The sequence below is a fragment of the Protopterus annectens genome, chromosome 11.part0, assembly GCF_019279795.1.
Source record: "Protopterus annectens isolate FY-2018-M chromosome 11.part0, PAN1.0, whole genome shotgun sequence".
Taxonomy (NCBI): Eukaryota; Metazoa; Chordata; order Ceratodontiformes; family Protopteridae; genus Protopterus; species Protopterus annectens.
Genome location: NC_056745.1, coordinates 379,568,782 through 379,593,325, shown reverse-complemented (window position 1 = coordinate 379,593,325; position 24,544 = coordinate 379,568,782). Strand labels below are relative to the sequence as shown.

Sequence of the window (24,544 nt, the reverse complement as noted above, 5' to 3'; positions counted from 1 at the left end):
CCCTAGAATCCCTGTCAGAGGGGGTAGGGCTTTTTGCAGTGGAAGCCTTGACCCCTTTGGGACCCTGAGAGATAGTTTCTGGGTCAGCACCAGGGTTTTTAAAAAAGAAATTTATGTGAATCAGGAACCCTGTAGTATATGTCTGGCTTAAGAAGAGCTGGAGGCAAGGAGTCAGACTGGACTGTGAAAAAACATCATCTACAATGTCTAACACAGGAGGAATAGCAAGGGACCTGTGCTTAGGCAGTAAAAGGAAGTCTCTGAGCCTTTTCTTAGATTCTGAATAATCTTGGCTCTCCCAGTGAAAATGCTCCCTCATGGTATGCATAGTTTCCCCAAAAGAATAATCCTCAGGAGGAGAAGCTGAAGGGATAGATTCTTCAGCATCAGAATCCTCATAGGGAGGAAGAGAGTATTCCTGATCAGAAGAGGAATCAGATGAAATGGAAACCTGATCTGAAGATTCATATTCTGTCTCTTGCCTAGGCCTCTTATCAGGAGGGGGATGGGAACCCCTGATCAAAGTAATTAGGTCTTCGGCCATTTTGAGCATCTGTTTTTTTAGGCATGGAGGCCTGTCCATGGGGCTGCTGTACTTGTTTCTTTGTCTTTTAAGGTGCTTTAGTCTTTGCCTTTGAAACTGAAGTCGTTTTTACATATAATTGTGTTGGCCTGAAAACACCCTCAGAAGCTGATGCCCGCTCAGCGGCTCCAGACCCATCTGACTGAATAGTTTCCGAGGTTCCAATACCTTGAGTTTCCAGCGGCCTAGTCGGCTCCACGTGGGAGTCGGTAGTGGCCTGCGGCTCTAAAGGAGCGGGCGTCAGGGGCTGCAAAAGCGCCTCACTGAGAACCGGCGAACCAGCGACTGGCTTAGAAGAAGCCTCTTTATCAGTTTTGGATCTCGGGTGCTTGTCATTTTTTTTTCCCTTGCTTTTCTCGTGAATTGCGGTAGATGGATGGCTTTCCAATGACATTGTTTAATTAAATCTTCTGCCAAAATAGTGAAATGCAAAATCGTACAGACGCTTAATAGTGCGTTGGTTAAATCTAGCCCAGAACCTACAATTAGCAATGTCGTGGTCAGGGCCTAGGCAATGAATACAGTAGGAATGAAAGTCCTTATGAAGTATTTGCTTCCCACAAGAAATACAATTATTAACTTTTTCTGACATCGGTCTGGAGCAAGAAAAAAGTTTCACCAACGAGGTTAATGAAGACTTCGGATCTGAAATTCGAACATGAAAATCTCAGGAGTCGGCCGACCGGCACTTGCAAACTGCTTTTGCTTCGGGCACCGTGTGGCAACAAAGACTGAAGAAAATGGCGTAGGCTGCATCTTTTATACTCCTGGTGCACTGACGTCAGGGAGGAGGCGACAGCAACCGACGCCAGACCTAGACTTTGGAATTCAGGCCGACTGCGGGTAGCCTGCCAGCAGGATAACCCAATTGTAATGACTGCAACAGTGAAACACAATGAACATCAGAACCCATGAAGACTCATTTATTCGTGTACCAAAACGAAAGTGAAATGGTGTCAGAACTGGGATGGAAAAAAACAAAACATTTGGAGCCATGAGGTGTGAAGGCGAAAGCAAAGGTAAAACCAAGAGAAAACAATGCAAACATAACCAGAAGGAATTAAAGGCAATGAGAAGCAACACAAATTATTTACTTGATGCAAAGAGGCAAGAAAATGCATTACAAGGGCATAAACCGCATTATCAGGCAAGCAAAAAGCTCAAAAAGTTTATTAACTAAAGACAATGTTTAAGATAAAAGTGGTTGATGAAACAAATGTGTTTAAAGACAAAGCAAGCATGTTAAAGTATAAAACTAGCATGTTTAAGGCAGAAAGTGTGTGCTTAAGGCATAACTGGGCATGTTTAGAGAAAAATGAGAACAAAGAAAGTACGCTGGGCATAAAAAAAAAAGGAACAGGGTTTAAACGAGTACAAAGAATAATAATAAGAAAGAAAGGGGGCACAGTAGATAAAAAAATAAAGCAAGATGACTGCTGTGTTGGACAATGTGCTGTGTTTGGGCATAACTAAGACTTTGTTTGATAACAAAAAAGTAGCTAAAGTGATTGCAAGTATCTCAGTGTATGTAAAAGTGCTTACAGTGTGCGCTTATTACTGTGCATGTATTTCAAAGAGTTCACTGTGTGTAAAGTCCAACTATCTCGTGTAATTCAATTGAAGCATGGTTGTTTGAAGAAAGGTTCTTGTTCTGGGTGTGGCTGTTTGCAAAGTGCTGCCACTACAGAGTACTTCTTGTACTGTAAAGAGTTGCCTGGCAAAGTGCAGCCATTTTGGGAACATTTCAGTGTATTGCATCTAGTCATTTACAAAGTGCACATACCGCAAAAGACATTGAATTTGGGCAACCAAAATCTGATTATTCGCATTGTGCAATTGCTTAACAAGTTTCTTATATTAAAGAAAGGTGTTTCTTACAAAAGATTACAAGAGTATTTCAGTGCTCATGAATTGCTCAGTTGCATTGCAAAGTTTTTTAATGTTTTTTAAAGCGATGACTTTAATAAATGATAATACATGACTGTTCCATGCCTGCCTGTATCGATAAATTTCCAAGCAACTATTTTAGCATTTTTGCCTTTACCAATTCTGAAAGCCGATAATTTTGGCATTTTTGCCTTTACTTATCAAAAATTTCATAAAAGCATCGCAAAGTCCTAGAAAGTATTCTGTTACGCTCCGTAAAGCAGTAAATAAGTTGAAAAGCTATTCTGCTGAGTTTTGTAAAGCATCGAGAAAGCTAAAAAGTTATTTTGCAAAATACAATAAAGCATCGAGAAACTTAAAAAGCTATTTCGTAAAGCACAGTGAAGCATTAAGAAATTTGAAAAAGTATTTCGCAAAGTGCAGTAAAGCATCAAGAAGCCCAAGAGGTTTATTTTGCAAAGTCAGTTAAATGAAAGCACTATGTGGTTATTCACTTGCACAATACCGATGAGCACAAAGAAAGAAAGTGCAGTTGTAAAGCACAAGAGCATTAATCAAATGGAGTGTTCATGCCAATTACTTATGCACATATGTGTGTGTGTGTGTGTGTGTGTGTGTGTGTGTGTGTGTGTGTATTTGTATGTATTTGCAAGACTCTTTGCAGGTATGTGTTAATACGGCAGATGGATTTCGAAAACCACAAGCACTTGTGTTTGACCAGAATATTGCAGAGAAATGGAGAATATTTGAAGAGAGTATGACATTTTTATACAGGCAGCTTATGCAGATAGAGAAGCATGCAGAAGGGCATTAATTTTGCTAAATCTAGCATGATGTGAAGCTATAGAAAGAGAGTGATCATTTGTATATGCACTAGAAGTGTATGAAGGTGAAGGTGCAGACTGACGCATTCTTGTGCAAGCTGAATCCAGAGAAAACGCAGAGTGTTTAAAGCATAAGTTCAGGGAAATGTGCAACCCCCAGATGAACATTACATTACAGAGGCATTTGTTTTACACAAGAAATCAAAAGCCAGTGGAAACATTTGCAGCTTATATAACTGACTTGAGGAACAAGGTCAAGACGTGTCAGTTTGGTGACTTGAAAGATGAGGTGATAAAGGACAGACTTGCATGTGGTATTAATAGTGCTACAGTGAGGAAGATTTTGATTCTTGACAGTGGTTTGACATTAAGCAAAGCAATAGAGATTTATCAGATCCATGAGGTGACAGAAAGGCACAAGAACATGCTTACAAGTGACAAAAGCATGGTTTCAGTAAGCTCCACAGCAAATGTAGACAGTATTCAATATGTGGCAAGCAGAAACAGGCCTAAGCACAGAGCAACCACAGGAATTCCAAGAAGGTGCTGAGTTTTCCAGAAAGATCTAGGAGAAGTGCAAGCTCTACCACCATCTCAGTGCCATACGAGCATGAGTAAGCAAAACCCAAGTCTAGCTTTACTGTTAACTATCGCAACTGTGGTGCAAACCATGAATCTAACAGAGAAATGTTTAGCACATGGTCTGCAGTGCCATAAGTGTAAGAAATGGAACCACTTTCAAAAGTTTTGCAAATCAAGTAAGCCTGACACAGTTGTAAAGAAAGGTTGTACAAGAAAACAAGTTGATCAAGTAGAGCCAAAACAATCAGCTTTCTACGTAGATGGTATATCAGTGCTGGGAAAAAGAGTTGACACAGTAAACTTACTGACAAGGAGTGAAGTGTTTTGCACAGCTCGGATTAATGGGAAATCCACAGAGATCAAAGTGCAATGTTATATCAGTAGATACATTTGCAAAAGTAAGAACCAACGAACAACTCAATGTAACCAGCAATGCGAGACTTGTTGTGTATGGAGGTGAAGAAATTCAGACTGAAGGTTCAGTAATACTTCCATGTTATTTGGCCAAGAACTGTTACAACGTATTATTCTATATAGTCCGATGACCTGTACAATCTTTACTAGGTCTCAAAGCTAGTTTGAGAATGAATCTGCTTTTTTTTTTGCTAAAGAAGTTCATTATGTGAATGGAGTTCCAAGTTCAAGTTTTGCAGAAGACATTTTCTCAGAGTATGCTGATGTTTTCGATGAAAAGTTGAGCAATCTTCCAGTTGTGTATTCTATAAAATTATACCTTGAGGTCATTCCTGTGGTCAGACAAGCAAGAAGAGTTCCAATAGCTAAGCAAGATAAAGTCAAAGCCCAGTTGGACAAGATGGTGCAGCAAGGTTTGATTTGTCCAGTCACAGAACCAAATGAATGGGTGTCATCCATGGTAGCTGCTCACAAGGAAGGCTCGGATGAAATCCACATATGCACTGACCCTAGAAATTTGAACAAAGCATTAAAGAGGCCATATCATCCAATGCACACAGTAGAGGAGGTTGCAGCTCTAATACCAAATGCCACTGTATTTTCTGTTTTGGATGCAAAGAGTTCATTTTAGCAAGTGATGTTTGATCACAAATCCTCACTTCTAACTAGATTTAATACCCCGTATGACAGGTACAGATTTCTAAGGATGCCATTTGGAATAAATTCTGCAAGTGAAGTTTTTTAGCGTGCAATGGAACAAATTTTTTCAGGTTATCCATGTGCCATAATAGTGGCCGATCTACTAGTTGGAAGCAGTGGCGAAGCAGAGCATGACAGAAACCTCAAGAAAGTTCTAGACAGAGCACATGAAGTAAATTTGAAGCTCAATTCTCTGAAGTGCAAATTCAGACTTCCAGAAGTAACCTACGTAGGACATTTGTTTACAAGTACAGGCTTAAAACCTGACCCAACCAAACAAACAGCTATTTTAGAGATGTCAGCACCAGATAATGTGCAAAGTTTACATCATTTTCTGGGCATGGTCAACTATTTGGACAAGTTTATACCAGATTTCAGTGAGTTGACAGTACCGTTAAAAGTGCTAACATGAAAAAATGTTGTATGGTCATGGTTACATCATCATCAGAAGGTATTTGATGACCTTAAACAGAAAATTACAACCCCCCCACGTTAAGGTACTATGACATGAATAAAACAGTTGTCCTATCCTGTGATGCTTTTAATTTTGGTCTTGGTGCAGTTATTCTACAAGAGGGTAGACCAGTAGCCTCTGCATCTAGGACACTTACACTGAGATGCATTATGCTCAAATTGAGAAAGAGATTCTAGCAATAGTTTTTGCATATTCCATGTTTCACGATTATATTTATGATCGAGTTATTCAAATTGAAACTAACCATCAGCCTCTAGTTACTATTATAAAGAAACTTATGCATTCTGTGCCAGCGAGATTCAAACAGTGATGCCCAAATTGCAAAAGTACAACTTCAAAGTGGTCTACACTAAAGGTAAATTGCTTTATCTGGCTGATACTTTATCCAAATCACCTAGAAGTACAACACAACTGCTTGATGCTGAAACTTTTGATTTTGATGTAATGTCAGTGCATAATTTATCCACCACTAGACTTGATGAGTTGAAAGATCATACTATGACTGATCAAATTTCACAAAAGCTCAATCACTACATCAATGCTGGATGGTCGTCAAAACAATCTAGTGTATCACCTGAGGTGCAATCATATTTTCCCCTAAAAGGATGAATTGTTGATGGAAGATGGTATTACTTTCAAAGGTCCTTAAATTGTTGTTCCTGCTTCATTACAGCATGAATATATTCAGATATTGCATTGTGGCCACCCATGTTTATTATCCACTAAGAGAAGGGCAAGAGAACTAGTATTTTGGCCTTCATTATCAAAAGACATTGATAGTGGTCTTTCTTCTTGTTTGGTATATAATAGTACCTCAGCACATTTGCAAAAAGAACCACTTCCGCTAAATCCAATACCTGAACTACCTTGGTCTACTGTTGCAACTGATATCTTTGAATGGAATAACCAACACTATTTGGTTTTGGTAGACTTTTACTGGAACTGGTTTGAGATTGATCTGCTACCAAACTTAACCTCAACAGCTGTTATTACTAAGCTTAAACATCATTTTCTGTTCATGGTAGTCCTCAGAAACGTAATTTCTGACAATGATACTCAATTTACTAGCCAGAAATTTGTCCTGAATATCCTTATTCCAATGGTCTAGCTGAACGTGCACTACAAAGTGCAAAGCAATTACTTGAGAAGTCAAAGAATGTATTCTTGAATTTACTTAATCTCAGAAACATGTATTGTGACGATATTCTTGGCTCACCTGCTCAAAAACTACTTTCTAGACAAATTAGAACTATGCTACATATTTCATCAAGTTTGTTGAAGCCTAACTCTAACAACAATAAAACCATCAAGGCTCAAATTTTGAAGAAGCGTAATACCCAAAAATCTAGTTATGATAGATCGAGCAGATTACTTCATTCGTTGAGGGAAGGAGAGACCGTATGAATCCAGACAATGAAAGGTTTTGCTCGAAGAGGACAGATAACAGACATCTGTGCCAAGTCAAGATATTATTGGCTAAGCTCCGAGAATGTAGAGTATAGGAGGAATTGCAGACATCTTCTTGTACTAGAATCATCACCACTGCAATCACAACATTGTATGTGTGTAATGCAGACTCTAAATCAAAGACTGAGTCAGACATTATTTCCAGACCAGTGTGTGTTCAAAAGTCTGATTCTGTCCCAGAGAGTAATTTGAACATTTCATAGGCCAGCCATTTTGCTGAGACTATTCCAGTTGTTAAAACTGATTCCCAATTTTATGTCACATGATATGGATGGGTTTCTAAGCCTAGTGTGAAATACATAGCAATGTGGACTTGATTGTATATAGATGTGTACTTAGTATTGTATAATACATGTCTCTTGATTATTTGTGATTTCTGCATGCTAAATATCTCATGACAAACTGCACAATCTGTTTCTCAAAGAGGGAGGATGTAGATCACAGTGCAACGTGTGCACTATGTCTTTAAGAAGCACGCAAGGCTGTGCATGCACATATAAATTCCAGACAAGTGCAATCCTTAGTGCCATTTTGAAGAAGCAGCCAGTGTGAAAGCATGTATGATCACAGCAGTTAGTTTGTATATGTTACTTAGTCATAGTCAAATAAGCTTTATAGTAATCTGTTTGTATAGAATAAAATTGCTTAAACAGAACCCACGAAGACTCATTTATTCGTGCACCAACACGAAAGCGACACTTGATAAAACCAGATGTCAGAGATATTGGGTGAGCAAATTGGTGTAACTAAGGGAATTATTTTTCTGGTCTAGGATACAGAATTGGAATTGCCTAGACATAGTAAGGCCTTGCTGAGTCTAACTATGGTCACTGCCAAAAAAAGTAATTAGTAGAAAATGGAAATCAAAGTGTACTAGAAGTAGTAAATATAGTAACAGAGATAAAACAACTGGAATTGGAATCTTTAGAAAAGGATAGAAGCAAATTACACAGGAAAAATGGGAACTGTGGTAACAACACATACAGGGGGTGGAATGAGGTTTAAAAGAAGGCAGGATTTGAATGAGATATGCAATGTTTGACAATGATTGGTAGATTATAAATGATGCATAATGTTTGTAACTAAAGTTATGTCAATACAGTCTGTGATGTAAAATACTTGCAACTGGGACTATGTCAATATGGTTTATTTTCATTTACATAAACATATGATTGCCTGATCCTTCCAACAGAATAAGGCAGTTTGGGATTACCTGATTTATAGAGATTCTTAAGCCAAATAGAACCAAGATGCCTCCTCCAAATGGCATTAAATATACTGATGTTTGGGTTCATGAAGGGCCGATCTTGTCTCCTGAACCTGAATGACTTCTTCAAATCAGTCTCCAGAGCTGTAGATGAGGGTAAGGTGGTCCACACAGCCCATCTGGACCTCGCCAAGGCCTTTGACACCATTCCCCACTCTGGACTCATAGATAAACTTACTAAGCTGGGCATTAATCCTTACATCACTCAATGGGTTGACAACTGGCTTACTGACAGAACTCACACTGTAAAAGTAGCCGACTGCAAATCCAGCTCCAGACAAGTGACAAGTGGATTACCTCAAGGTTAAGTCCTGGGACCGCTCTTGTTTGGCATCTACTTCACTGAAGTACAGGACAACACTAAGGGACTTTGGCTAACAAAGTTCGCAGATGACTACAAACTGGGAGCCATTACTGAATCCCCAAATGTTGTGGATATTCTACAAAAGGGCCTTACAGAAACAGATGCTTGGTGCCAGAGCCATGAACTCAAGCTCAATGCCAAGAAATGTATAGTTATCCCCTTTGGGAGAAAACATGTACCCGTGAATTACCGCATAGGTGGCAGTACACTAAACACTGAAAGAGACTTAGGGACACAGGTGGACAGTGGTCTCACCTTCGATAACTACACCGCCACAACAGTCAGGTAATCCTTCTATGTGGCACACCTCATCACTAAGCGCTTTTCATCCAGAAAAAAGGAGGTCATTGATCCACTGTACTCATCCCTCATTAGACCCATTATAAAATACAACACCCCGGTTGGTATGTACCTCTCAAGGCATCTGCAACAACTGGAAAGGTTGCAGAAATACCTCACTAAAAGAATCACAGGCCTAAAGCAGATGCCCTATGCTGACCGTCTAAAAAATCTCCATCTATACTCTGTCGCATACCGTCTACTCAGAGGCGATCCCTGCTTAACATACAAGGCCATGTCAAACCCAGAGCTGTTGGACATGCTACACTTAAAGAAATCCCAATCCCTCAAAGACACATGCTCCAGGGGTATAAACCTTGTCATCACAATGAACAAAACATGCTGGAGGGATAGGTTCCTGACCCAGAGACTCCCCAGACTCTGGAATAGACTGCCCATATATGTCAAGCAGAGCGCCTCTTTGGCCCTCTTCAAAAGGAACCTTGACAATTGGATGGGAGATAGGAAATTCACCCCAGGGATCATGTCAGTTGCCCTGCGAGACAAGGGTCCAGGGAAGTAAATATTGTGGGAAGAAATAGCCAGGGAATTGTTATGGTTAGGCTTGTATAGGCCCTAGGACTGATAGCCTAGTACCAACCTATGAACCTATAATGTATTGGGAGCAAATATTCAGAGAGAGAAATGTAGTACAATGGTAAGAGGCAAGAATTCATTTGGACTGCAGGCTAGAATATGCCTTCCCTATCAAGGTTTGATATCAGAGTATAGACAATGAGAAAGGAATGGGGGATCCTAGGTCAAATGCCAGCACTAGTTGAGTTTTTAGTAGACTCTACAACAAAAGCCGCTGTTAAAAAGGGATAATTAGTACGGCATAAAAATACTGCATGATAACTATAGGAGTCAAGCAGAGGAGGTTAGTAAAGAGATTGGGAAGAGAGTAATTTACAAAAAAAATGGGAAAACATAAGTATGGCTCCCAAATATGCAAAAAGTCTAAAAGATTTAGATTCTTTGCTTGCAAGTGTTTTCACAGGTATTTTTATACCCCATATAGTAAAAAAGAAGCCACCAGTGCCTTGAAACTCCAAGTGATCGCTCGTTGTAATCAAATATGCCAAACAATAGGCACTGAAGAGGTGTACAGGAAAATACTTTCAACACAGCCAAGGGTTCCAGACAAAATAATAACTATAATGGTAAAAAACATTACACAAAGCAAAATATATAACACTTAACAGGATCACTGCATTTTTTGTCCCTACTTGGGACTTCTTCAGATATCCGTTTAAATCAGATACACTTCCTGTTTTATATATATATATATATATATATAACATCCTGCTAATTCAACATTATTACCTCATAATTAAGTAATAATTAAAACCTAAATTTGCCAATAAGGAGCTGCTCTAAAATATCCTACTGGAAACTATCTAATTATATTAAACTGCCACAAAATGTTCATATCAATACTAAAGTTATCGATAAATATTTTTACATGCCTTTTTCCAGAATAACCTTAACAGTGTATCTATAAATAAATAAATAACCCAAAAATGCTTTATTATGTTTTAATAAGAAAAACCCATTAGAATCCAATGCTCTCTACAGTTCAATTTTTATACCCCCAAGCAGACCGCAAAGAATTTTCCTCTGGTGGAATTCAAATGTTGGGGGTGTGATGGGGAAGAAAGAGATAACTGGGAACTTATTTTTTGGGAGTGTAATGTGTTGGCATACTTTAAATCTTTCCTGCAGGCTACTCTGTCAGAAATACTGGGTATGAAAATTGGTGTAACTAAGGAAAGGATTTTTTGACCTGTGATACAGAATCAGAATTGCCTAGACATAGTAAAGCCTTGCTGAGTTTAACTCTGGTGGCTAACAATAAAGAAATTATTAGAAAACTGAAATCTAAGTCTAAACCAACTGTACTAGAAGCTAGAAGAAATGGAACTGGGATCTTTCGAAAAATGTAGAACAAATTGCACAGAAAAAATTGTTAACTGTGGGAACAATACATGCAGAATAATGTTTTGGAGGAGATATGGGGTTTAAAGGCTGACAGAAATTGAATGAGCTATGTAATTGTTTGACTGACAATTACTGTATACAGAATGTATAATGTTTGCAATTGAAAATATAACAATATGGATTGTTTTCATTGATATAAATGTATGATTGCCTATGTCATAAGTGATAATTCAATAAAGACGTTTCTTGTTTAAAAAAGGGTGAAGATATTATAAGTAGAAGAAAGAGTTCCAGGGATGCCAGGTTAGAATACTGCTGCTAATTCTTAATTAGCTTTTAAGAAAAGGAATGTCTTGCTGACTTTTCACCACTGCATGGACAGTTGTGTAAGAACGTACTATAAAAGTAGATGTCCTAATGATTCCTGTTGCAGTATTCTTAATGTATGAGTTTTCATCAGTTGACGATCGGACGGGGTACCAGAGCTTTACTTTCCCAAGGGCATATATCTGATGCATTACCTCAGCTTGTATGCATCAGGGTATATAGGTGGCCGTACATATCAGTACCTCAGACTACCTCCAAGCCAGCTGGCTGAAGACTGCTGAGAGAGGAATGTGTTCAGCCAGAAGGGGTGTAGCTCAAAGAGTTAAGTAAATTCCCCCAGAAGCAGTGTAAATGTGATAGCTTACAACAGAGGGAAACAGAAAAACTGGAGCTGAGGAACAGAGGAGAGGAAGCAGGGAGAAAAGAATACTGCAACAGTGATCGGATGGGCATCTACTGCTATGGTAAGTTCTTACACAACTATACTGTGACCTGACTGAAATCACTGTTGCAGTATTCTTAACATATGGGTGATTCCCAGAGCTGAAGAATGTAGAAAAGAGGGAGTTTGGCTAAAGGGATTATGAACTGTCCAGGAGACAAGACAAGTCAGACCTAGCAAAGGCAGCCCTGGATCTTGAAAAGGCATCAGTCATATAATGCTTGGTGAAGGTGTGCACAGAAGACCAGGTGGCCACTTCCAAGATGGACCTGTCATCTACACCCTTGTAGAATAATTTGCTCCAGAAGAGGCCACTTTCCTTCATGTATTGTGTGTAACAGAAAGAGATAGTCTTCGATATCTAAGATGCAATGGTTTGCTTACAGACTGGTAGGCCCAGTATGGACTCCACGAATGAAACAAAAAGTTGGTCATTTTTTCTGACAGTTTTTGTTTTGTCCAAGTAGAACCTTAGCTGTCTGTGAAAGACTAGTGAGTCAAGACTTCTTTCTCACTTATTATGAGGATTAGGAAAAAGGAGGCAGGTGGATAGTCTAACTTGAGGGGCATTTCTTTTACTAACTTAGGCATGAAAGATGGATTGGCCTTGAGGGTCATCCTATCCATGTGGAAAAAGAAAAAGGGTGGGATAGCCATAAGAACCTGAAGTTCAGACACTCTGCAGGCAGAGGTAAACGCCTGCAGAAGGATAGTCTTCCAGGTATAGAATTTTAAAGTGGCAGAGGCTGTTGGCTTGAAAGGGAAAAAGTAATTTCTTTCAGCTCAAAGATGAGATCCCAGAGAGCAGAAATAGGTTTCCTAGGTGGCTGAAGATGCAAGACTCCAATCAAGAAAAGTTTGACCTCCATCCTGGACATGTTTTAATGGAAGGGAAGACCAGGCTAGAATGTAATAATTCACAAAGATAGTTGAGGACAGAAGGGGCATCTGTTAAGAATGTGTCCTAGCTGTGCTTGAAGCACCACAATGAAAAACTTTTCCACTCAGATGTATATGATTTTCAGGTGGTATGTTTTCTGGCTTCCTGTATAATCTGAACCATCTCTGCAGAGAAGATGTGATTTTAGGGATCAGAATGCTATCATCCACATAGTGAAACTGAGACAGGCTAGATCTGGCTGGAGAAGATCTTGCTGTTGAGTGAGCAGATCTGGCTACAATGGTATTTTCCAATAGTTTCTCTTTGACAGATAGAGTAGGAGGGGAAAACCAATGTTGTTCTAGCCAGAAAGGGGCCAGCAACAGGAGTTTTAGAGCTTCCTTCTGAACTTTTAGAAGGATTTAGGGAAGTAGTGGCAGAGGATGGAAGGCATATAGGAACCTCCCTGACCAATGGAAATAGAAGACATCTATCCTCCATCCTAAAGGGGAAGAACTCATGGTGCAGATTAGGGGAAGCTGGTGGTTTTCTGGTAAAGCAAAAAGGTCTACTTGTGGTGTTCCCCACAGATGCCTTATTGTTTTAAAGACTTGTTTGTTCAGGGTCCACTTGTGGTGGTCCTCCAAGGACCTACTCAAGGAATCCACCGCACATTCTTTTGTGAAGGGATGTATGCAGCTGTCAGATTCATGCCCATGAAATGAATCATGAATGTGATGAATATGAAATCAATGGAATTTGTGAAACAGAAGTTGAGAGACCAGTGACAAATTCACTGTGATATAGAATACCTAAATTACTATTCTACTCAACTGCTTCGGGTGGCAGAGAATAAATGAAGAGAAAAGTCCAGTCTTCCACTTGCATGCAATCCTTTCACTACAAAATGTTGCAAAACACTGAGAACACTGAAGAGAAACAAAGTCCTGAACTTTCAAGAATGTTGTTGTATCTTTCGCCACAGTGGAACTCCGGTCCGCTAATGATTGGTAGTTGATTTTTACGTGCCGAGTTAACAGCCCTGATGCACAGCAACAAAGGTATGCCCATTCACGCATGTCTCCACACAGAAGACGCTCTAGCTGAGAATCGAACCGGACAGCGTCTTACTGTGAGGTGACAACGCTACCGCAACACCACCAACGTAATTGGTAAGTGGATATGACATGAGGACACAAACATATTTTTTTTTTGACATGCTGATGCTAGTAACACACACAATGGGTGAAGTCACATGAGACTACTGCTGCCACATGCTTAGCTGGAGATATGTACTGCTTGGAGAAAAAACAGAGTAACAACAGATTATAAAAGGTAAGAGAAAACCCATTCATTTGACTACTGCTATAGTGATCCTTGGAGACAGCTCTAAATATACAAACTACTACATGGGCTGAAAAATGCAAATATTCATAAATACCAGCAATATGAACAAAGGCAACATGAAGTCCTACCTGATAATCTAACACCTGCTGTCGGAGGGACTCTACTTCCTTCTCTCTCGATTGCTGTCGTGCCTCTAATGCAGTCACTTGCATTTTAGCAACATCAGAAATGTCTTTTAATCTAGGAAAAATGCACTTGGTCACAGAACAGCCACATTTTAATACCAGTCAAATCTGGCTCTTGCAGGTCTCCTACTATAGTAAGATCTACAAAATGTTCATGTAAACCTTTTATATATAAAATGAACAATCTTAGAAATAAACCATACACACTTATTATTTATCATTTCTAAAGAATAAATTAATCACTGCTACATTCTCCCAATCCATCATGGTTAAACATCTCATGAGCAACAGGATTACATAATTTTATAAAGTGTTTATTGATACAGATGAATATTTTCAGATCAGAAAGTTTTATTAAAGGCACTACAACATGCCCTGAGCTGATAACAGCTGGAATCAGCTTAGTGTTACTCATGCAGCAGACTTTTTAAACTCATGAATATCAGAAGTCCTCATTAGAAGTTTAAGCAATCTTGAAATGCTATACCAACATTTACAAACATTTCTTGATATCAATGAACAGAAGACATAGGGTACTAGTATGTACAACTTAATTTACAGAGTGTTAAATCCAAAAAAATCCATATTAAAGGTTTGGCAGGGACCTATAACATGAGAGCAGACTTACTATTCACTATCAAAATAACATTTTTAGTATAAGAAAAGCCTCTGGCATGTGCCTAATAGAACACTAATACTGTACTTTGAAAAGAGATGTGTACAAATGGGTGAATGGACACAGATATAGGTCTGCTACTAGGCATTTCTGTAGCCAAAGAGAGGTTATGTATTACGCTGCATGGCATTCCATACAGCATGCAACTGCCCTAAGACTCCTGGACATAGTCAGACATTCTGTACAATATACGTATTATATTTTACCTGTCAAGAAATCCGCACAAAGACAATTAGTGCTAAGCAACTTCATCACATTCCATTCTGACAGGTACTTAGCATCCATCCTTTAGCTACAGTAAAAAATAATATGGGTAATTGGGTTGTAATGCTGTCTTCTCAAGATGTAAAAATGGAAGTCCCATTATCTTGTGGTATTTTCCCTGATCCACACTGAAAACACAACGTTTTATGCTTTGTCTCTGCACTGTCAAAGAACATGTTTAGGAATACGTACCTTATAAGCAGAACCACTGCAGACAGAGAACCTCTGACACCCAGAGAAATGAACTAGAGACCACATTCCATTGTACAGTAAGTCTACAGATTCCTGCTTAGTAGAATAAAACACATAACTGAGAATAGCCCCCAGAAAATAAATGATAGAAAAGCGAAAATATTAATCCAACTCTAGTTCAGCATATTTTCATAAAATGCAATTACAATTTTGTAGAAAGTAATTCCTTTCATTTCCAAAATGTGTGACCTCAGGAATATATATGTACAGTGGATATAAAAAGTGTACACACACATGTTAAAACACCAGGTTTTGCGGTATAAAAAAAGAGACCACAATAAATCATTTCAAAACTTTTCCCACCTTTAATGTGACCTATAACCTGTACTATTCAATTGAAAATAAACAAATCTGTTAGGGGAAAACATATAAAAAATGTACAATACGCTGGTTGCATAAGTGTGCACACCCTTTAACTAATACTTTGTTGAAGCACCTTTTGATTTAATTACAGCATTCAGTCTTCTTGGGTAGGAGTCCATCAGCATGGTACATCTTGACTTGGCAGTATTTACCCACTCTTTCTTGCAAAAACTCTCCAAATCTGTCAGATTGCGAGGGCATCTCTTGTGCACAGCCCTCTTCAGGTCAACCCACAAATATTCCATTGGATTTAGCTCTGAGCTCTGGCTGGGCCATTCCAAAACTTTAATTTTCTTCTGGTGAAGCTATTCTTTTGTTGAGTTGGATGAATGCTTGGAGTCACTGTCATGTTGAAAGGTGAAATTCCTCGCTTTCTAGTAGATGCCTGAAGGTTTTGAGCCAAAAGTGACTGGTATTTGGAAATGATCATAATTCCCTCCACCTTGACTAAAGCCCCAGTTCCAGCTGAAGAAAAGCAACTCCAAAGCATGATGCTGCTACCACCATGCTTCACTGTGGGGATGGTGTTCTTTTGGAGATGCGAAGTGTTGTTTTTGTGCCAAACGTACCTTTTGGAATTGTGGCCAAAAAGTTCAACCTTGATCTCATCACAACACAACACATTTTCCCACATGCTTTTGGGAGACGTGATGTATTGTTTTGCAAATTTTAGCCGGGCCTGGATGTTTTTCTGTGTAAAAAAAGGCTTCCGTCTTGCAACCCTACTCCATAGTTCAGACATATGGAGAATACAGGAGATTGTTGCCAAATGTAGTATACAACCATTACTTGCCGGAAATTCCTGCAGCTCCTTCAGTGTTGTTGTATGTCTCTTGGCAGCCTACCTGACCAGTTTTTGTCTTGGCTTTTCATCAGTTTTGGAGGGACATCAAGTTCTTTTCAATGTCACTGTTGTCCCATATTTTCTACACTTTTTGATGACTGTCTCCACTGTGTTCCTTGGTATATCCAATGCTGTGGAAAATTTTTTGTACCCTTCTCCTAACTGGTACCTTTCAGCAATGAGATCCCTTTCATGCTTTGTAAGCTTTCTGTGAACCATGGCTTTTGCTGTAGCAGCAACTGAGTAAATATCAAGAAAATCCTACTAGGACAGCTGAACTTTAATTGGGCTTAATCAGAGTCTCTTTAATTGATGCCAGGTATGTACCCAAGAAGACTGAAGGTTGTAATTAAATTAAATGGTGCTTCAACAAAGTATTAGTTTAAGGGTGGCCACATTTATGCAACAAGCTTATTGTATGTTTTTTATTTTTATATTTTTCCCCTAACAGATTTGTTTGTTTTTTCAATTGACTTGTATAGGTTATATGTCACATTTGATTTATTGTGGTCTCATTTTTTTATATCACAAAAATCTGTCATTTTAACAGGGGTGTGCACACTTTTTATATCCACTGTATGTACAAACATACATCTGCTGTATATGTGTGCATTCTGTGTGTGTATGTATACACACACACATATATATATATATATATATATGTGTGTGTGTGTGTGTGTGTGTGTGTGTGTGTGTGTATTTATATATTATATACGAATCTATATAAATTGTTGCCTTAAGAAGTAGTTGACATGCACAGTGTCGAACAAGAAACATTGAAATTCTAGAATATCGATGAACATATCAAGTATGTATAAAAAGTTTTGCAGAGGGCAAGCCTACCTACTCCCTCCACACTCCCTGTTAATTATATATTCTAATTCTGAGATCCCACTACAGTGGGGAAAGGGCAAAACCCCTACAAAAAAAGATTTTATACACAATTGTTTGTATATTCCAGACTTTTGATGTTTATGACTTCATGTTACCTGTTTCAACTACTTCTCCAGCTAACAAATTAAGGTAGACCTGTGTATTTTTTTTTTTTTTTTTACCAATAAACCAAGCAGTATACACGAGGAACGAATCCAATCCACCAATTTAAGCAGTTTTATTGCAAAAAAACACGGAACCACATATAACTCCTTTATCATGAGCGCTTCCTATACATTCACAAGCGTTTTCGTCATTAAATTGACTTCATCAGATGACCAGCATATCATAAAACCTTTAATTTATACTTCAACACATCCAATAGAAATTCACCATTAATTAAAATTCAATTATCTAATTATGTTACCCCTTTGTTAATTTTAACTGATGTTTACTATATTTATATTTAATATATTTAATACAGTAATAATAAAAAATGTATTTCATACAAATTTTTAACAAAGGGGTAACAATTAGATCATTGAATTTTAATTAATGGTGAATTTCTGTTGGATGTGTTGAAGTATAAATTAAAGGTTTTATGATATGCTGGTCATCTGATGAAGTCAATTTAATGACGAAAACGCTTGTGAATGTATAGGGAAGGCGTTCATGATAAAGGAGTTATATGTGGTTCCGTGTTTTTTTGCAATAAAACTGCTTAAATTGGTGGATTGGATTCGTTCCTCATGTATACTGCTTGGTTTATTGGTTTAAGTGACTTTTGGGCAGTATTATCCATTTCTTTGTTTTTTCTTGGTTTACTGTTGTGGTTCATGATGGATGGTTCCCCACCTCCTGATCCTAAAAGGCAGGATGAAGCAAGGCAAATGGAGAAACTCATTGGCCAATTAACAGCTTTAGTTGAACTTCTTACACCTATCAGCCAGTTGTTTTTGGAGACTAGCAGTGTCAACATCCAATCCCGCGTCCTTAGAACCGAAGGGTTGAACGCTAGGAGCGGAAAAAGTAACCGGAAGCAAGGGGAGCTTATTGGCGGAACTTCTGAAGCTGGCGACCTTGGTGGACCTAATAATGGAGTTATTGAAGGTACTTTTGATGCTGCTAATACCCCAACTATTTTCAAAAACATGGAAACAAGAATTGGCCCTAATGGAAGTAATAATGCTTTTCGCGAAGAGCGGGGCTTGAATTCAGGTACTGTGTCAACTAACATACATAAAGAGACTTCCGACTGGTTAAAAGGCAAATATGTTTTCAAATGTGACTATAATAACAAACGAGAGGGTCTGAATGACACTTATAGAAACAAGATTGATAAACTTTCTAAGTTGATGCATAAATTTAAAACATTGGACATAGAGAATGAATATTTAAAATAATGCATATCTAGAGACATTGTTCCTAAGGGACTGTGTGTTTTTAAGTTTCCAAATAATGTTGTTATTGGTACTGAATTTCATAAAGAACTTTTAGAAGTGTTTAATAAATGTGGTATAGATGTATTGAAGTTAATTATTAAAGACAATATAAAAAGCCAAGAAGCTATACAGAAAGACATTAATGAACTAGACCAGCATATTAAGGATGATTTAATTTTTTCAATTAGAGAAGAAAAGGAAAAATATTATAATATTAGGAAAGATATAGATATAAGATGTGAAGATTTAGTGAGTAGAAAAATTAAAAAACTCGAGAGAGAGACATTAATGAATATGAGAATCATACATGTTACCCTATACCTAACAAAAGATATATGAATCATGTTAATGGACATAAATACAATGGTAGAGAAAATAATAATTTTAATGATAATGATGGTGGAACATTTTTTTATGATGAGGATGGACAGGAATACGATACAGTATTCCCACCTTTAAGGAGGTCTGAGAGACTGAAAAGTAAACAGCGCCCTCAACAGCAAAATTTTCCAGAGAGGCGGGGGAGAAGGGGGAGAGGGAAATTTTATTAAGCCCCCATCCTACAACATACAGTGATAAAGAAATTGTAAAAGATAATTACAAATATGTGTATAACAATTTTACTATTTATAATTTTAGTGAGTTAATTTTAGAAAACATTTTGATTTATTTTCCAAGGGCCTTAAATTTATACCTAACCGAAATGGAGATGTAACAGGTAGTATATTGGATATAACAAGTTTTTTAAGGAAAGTAAATTTAAGTATCAAGTTTCCCAATAACAAAGTTCAAAATAAAATAGAATTGAAATGAAAAAGTATATATAACCCCCCCCGTTACATCCCCAACTAAAAAATGTGGAGAGAATTGTAGAATTGGAAGTGAGGAAACAAGCAAATAAAATATGGCACAAATCAAATCTAAGTAAGAAGGAAAGTGATTTGTTGTATGAGGTAAAAAACAATAACAAAATTAGAGTGATGAAACCGGATAAAGGGGGAGGATTAGTCATTATGGATAGTATTCTATATGAAGGTAAAATGAATACTATCCTATGGAATGAAACTAGATACTCAATAGTATCTTTGAATGAAATGAATATAGCTTATAATAAAATAGATATAATTTTGCAAGATATGTTAAATGAAGAGATTATAGACTATAATACCTTCAAATATTTGAAAGTAGATAAACCTAAAACCCCCACGATATTTGGTATACCCAAGATTCATAAAAATGAAGAAGACCCTCCTTTTAGACCGATAGTTTCGGCAAAGGGTCAAAAACATATCCTATAGCCAAATTTATAGATACGAAATTAAAAAATGTATGGATGAAAAGGAAATGTTTTTGAAAAGACTCTTGGGATTTATTGAAGGAATTACCTGACAGCCCTAACAATGAACAGCTATTATTTGTTACAATAGACATTATTGATTTAATTCTCCTGCATCCCATACGAAGAAGGAACAAAAATGTTTGAAGAAATAGTGTATGGAGACGGGGTCTTAACACAGAATGACAGATTAATAAGTACTTGGCTAATGGAGCTGGTTTTGAAGAATAAATTTATTTATTTTAATGGGGAATTTTTTCAACAAATACAGGGGGTAGCAATGGGTGCAGCGTGCGCCCCTACATATGCTAACTTAATACTTGCCTATTGGGAAGAAAACTATATATTTAATTCTGAATTTAAGAACTGTTGGAAGATATATAGAAGGTTTTTGGATGATATATTAATTTTTTGGATAGCTGGAAGAGAAAAATTCATAGAATTCATGGACTATATAGGGAATACTAGTAACTTCCTAAAATTCACGTATAAAATTTCTGAACATAATGTGAAATATTTGGATTTACAAGTTTATAAAGATGGACATGAATTAAATACTAGAAAATTTAGAAAGGCTACTTTTTGCAACTCCTATTTACACTTTGAAAGTGCCCATCCCTTTCACTGCAAAAGAAACATAGTGAAGGGACAGTTTGTTCGAGGAAGCCGAATGACAAGCTCAGATGTAGATTTTAAAAAAGAATGTGAACTTTTAGAAAAAATGTTTTTAGAGAGAAGTTATCCATCAGCATTCATTGCACAAATAAGACAGGAAGTGGAAAAAGGGAGACAGGATAAATTTTGCCCCATATACAAAAAGAAAGACATTAATAATGTAATAGAGAATAATAAAAAGTGTGAAGGGGAAGAATTTCAGCAAACATTGGTGCTTGAATACAATGGATTGAACAGTATAGTTAGAAATATATTTTTAAAAGAATGGGGAAAATTTGTAACTTTAACTGATATAGAAAATTTAGGCAATATACCTCAGAAAGTAACCTTTAAGAATTCACAAAATATAAGATCTATAATAGAGAATAAAAATAAAAACAAGATAGATAACAGGAAAAGCAAAATAGGTACATACAAATGTGGGCACTATACCCAATGTACCTACATTATAAATAGTGATAGAGTATTTATAGAAAGTAGAGAAAGATATGTAAATAGTGGGGAATACTATAATTGTGAATCTAAAGGCATAATATACCTAGCTATCTGTGAAAAATGTGGATCCTTCTACATAGGAAAGACTGAAAGGGAATTTGAAATTAAAAAGAAGGATCTATGAACACGTGTACGAAATTTCAGTAGGAAAAGAAAGTAATGCCCTATTCAAGCACACTAAAGTTTGTTCTAACTACAAATATAAATTCTTAGTTTTAGAACAGGTAAAAAGTGATATTAGAGGGGGGCTTGGGGAAGAAAAAATTGAATTTAGAGAACTTTGGTGGCAGATCACTCTAGAAGCTGACAAAGGCCCCGGCTTGAATTATTGTATTTCCATAATACCTTTACTAAAATTGAGATCTGCAAAACTATGAATGTAATAATATGAGTGGCCAGGAGAGGGCACTGTTAGTTTAACATTATTAACCAAATGTGAATGAGATATGTGGATTTATTTTTTTTTTATTAAATTATTTTAAATAGCAGTTTTAATGAATAAATTAATTTTAACTGATGTTTACTCTATTTATATTTAATATATTTAATACAATAATAATAAAAAATGTATTTCATACAAATTTTTAACAAAGGGGTAACATAATTAGATAATTGAATTTTAATTAATGGTGAATTTCTATTGGATGTGTTGAAGTATAAATTAAAGGTTTTATGATATGCTGGTCATCTGATGAAGTCAATTTAATGACGAAAACGCTTGTGAATGTATAGGGAAGGCGTTCATGATAAAGGAGTTATACGTGGTTCCGTGTTTTTTTGCAATAAAACTGCTTAAATTGGTGGATTGGATTCGTTCCTCATGTATACTGCTTGGTTTATTGGTTTAAGTGACTTTTGGGCAGTATTATCCATTTCTTCATTTTTTTTTTTTTTTTTACTACATGTGTAGTGGGAGGAATGCTCACCTGGAAATATAAAAATGGCAATGGAAACCTACTATCTAATGGGTCATCCTGAATAGTACAATTAAAGGACAGATGTCCTTCCTCTAATCCCTATTTTTGGGGCCCTCTGCTGAAATATATTGTATTAGTGCCTTAGCCAAAGTAAACACAGCAACAAAGTGGATAATCCGCACTTAAACCACTACCTATACCAATTCTCCTTCTTTTGTCCTCTGCCAGCCCTCTTCAGTACCTATCATCCCAACTTGACAAATCGCAATACAGTGTGCTAAAATCATAAATCCTTCCATCTCTCTTTTAGCATGCATCTATCTATATAAAGTTATCCTGATGGTTATGGTCTTTACTTCCCATACACAAGGTAGAAGGTTTGATCCTGACCTCTGGCCTATGTCTGTGGAGAGTTTGCATGTTCTGCTTGTGTCTTTTCCAAAAGCAAGCTGGGTGATTCCTCCTCAAACTCACCCAAGAATGACATTTTGGGCAGCAGCACAGACTCTAGGTGGTGTCTTTCAGGGTAAACGTTGTATAGACCAACCTCTTTTGGCATCAACTGTGGTGCGCAGTATCCTCTAAATGGAAGAACACGGATCACAGACTCTGTGCCACATTGGGTCTAGCCACTTGACACTGTAAAAATTGGCTGTAGGCAATTTGGTTGCATTGAATAATGTCACCAAAAATAAGGCAGTGGTATTTGCCAGTGATAAGTGAGTTTTGGACCTGGCCTACTTTGACCTACACCTGGGACCCATGCTAATGGCAAGAATGATCTATGTTCCCCTACTGGCCAAAAAGTGCCCACCATAAAACCTAGTGGCCCTGGATCAATAAGCTACTGGTTGGAAGGTGACTGGGGATAGCTCTGTTGAGTGAAAGCTGGATGTAAAACCAATCATCCTGCCAAACATGAACTAAGGATTGCTACACTCAATATAGTTTCACTGAAAGGATGCAGCTTGGAAGAGGATGGCATGATGGTAAAGACATGGCTGGACATCCTCTGCATCCAGGACATAAGATGTAAGGGCAATAAAGCAAAGCCACATGACTTGGGATCTAGACTATACTACTCAAGGGGGAGAACAGATTTGAAATTGTGTCAGAACTGAAGTGAGGGAGAAGCTTCAGAAGACAGCCAGGGATGTTACCAGAATTAATGAGAAACTCATGGCAATCAGAGTTCAGTGGAAAGATAGGGCAGTAGTCATAAGTTCAGCTTATACCCCACATCAGGGCTGGGATAGTGAGGAAAAGAGTGCATTCAGCAACAATTGCAGGACCTACCAGATAAAGCTGGGTAACATAAGTTGCTGTTGATAACTGGGGATATGAATGCACATGTAATGTTAGACATGACAGGATATGAGGACTGTTTGGGTCGCCATGAGTAGGGCAACAGGAATAAAGGAGGAGAGGCTATTCTAGACTTCTGTCTGGCAAATGGCTTGATACTGGCTGACACATGAGAGACAGTCACAAGATCACATACAAAAATGGCCAACATGCAACCCAGGTAGAATTCCTCCTAGTACGGAAAGGGTATTGGGATAGAGTCAGCGACTGCAAAGTCAACCCTACTGAAACAGTCAGCCCACAGCTTAAACAACTGGCCACAATCAGCTGCAAGTCATGGTCTGAGAAGGCTCTGAAGTCAACAGAAACTAGGCTACAGACCTGGATGTATTTATTGGAAAGAAAGCATACAAGTTCAAGGATATACTCACGACTGGGTAAACCAAGTTGGGCAATGCCAGCCAGTAGCTTACTGACTCAGGGCTGCTAGGATTTATGGCTAGGACACACTGGTCAATAGGGGTACATACACCCCCTCCCAACAGCATGGGTACCTGGTGTAGGTCAGTGTAGGCTGGGTCCTCAATCCAGTTATCACTGGAGAACACTCATGCTCATTTTTGGCAACATTAGTCAGCACGACTGAATCACTTGGAGACAATTTCTACACTGTCAAGTGACTGGCCCTGATACAGTTCCTAGTCTGTGATCCATGTTCTCCTAGCTTGAGGATACTGCCACCACAGTTAATGCCAAAGCAGTTTGTCTAGCCAACTTTTCCTCTCTATTCTTAGGTGAGCTTGAGGTGGAAACACCCAACATGCTTTTGGGAGTTGTGAGGAACTCCACAGAGACACAATGAAGAAATTCAAACTCCATACAGTCATTGGTCGGAGGTCGGGGCAAACCTTATACCTTGTGTATGGGAGGGAAATGCTCTAACCATTATTCCATCTGGTCTCTCTGCATTACACACTTTCTAGCAAACACCTTCTTTCCTCTTTCTGACTGTTACAACTGAACATAGTACTACATATAAGGTCTTCAAAAATAGAATACAAATGCTAACTAGAACATTT

At 37.8% G+C, this 24,544-nt stretch overlaps 1 protein-coding gene across 1 annotated transcript in view; it reads right to left on the bottom strand.

The window, feature by feature from the left end:
• Positions 1 to 24,544, bottom strand: part of CEP290 (centrosomal protein 290) — a 3,346,332-nt gene that overhangs the window by 1,333,229 nt on the left and 1,988,559 nt on the right. Inside the window, exon 29 of the mRNA XM_044087863.1 lies at positions 13,967 to 14,078. Coding sequence (XP_043943798.1) covers positions 13,967 to 14,078 — 112 coding nt within the window. The remainder of the gene's footprint in view (positions 1 to 13,966; positions 14,079 to 24,544) is intronic.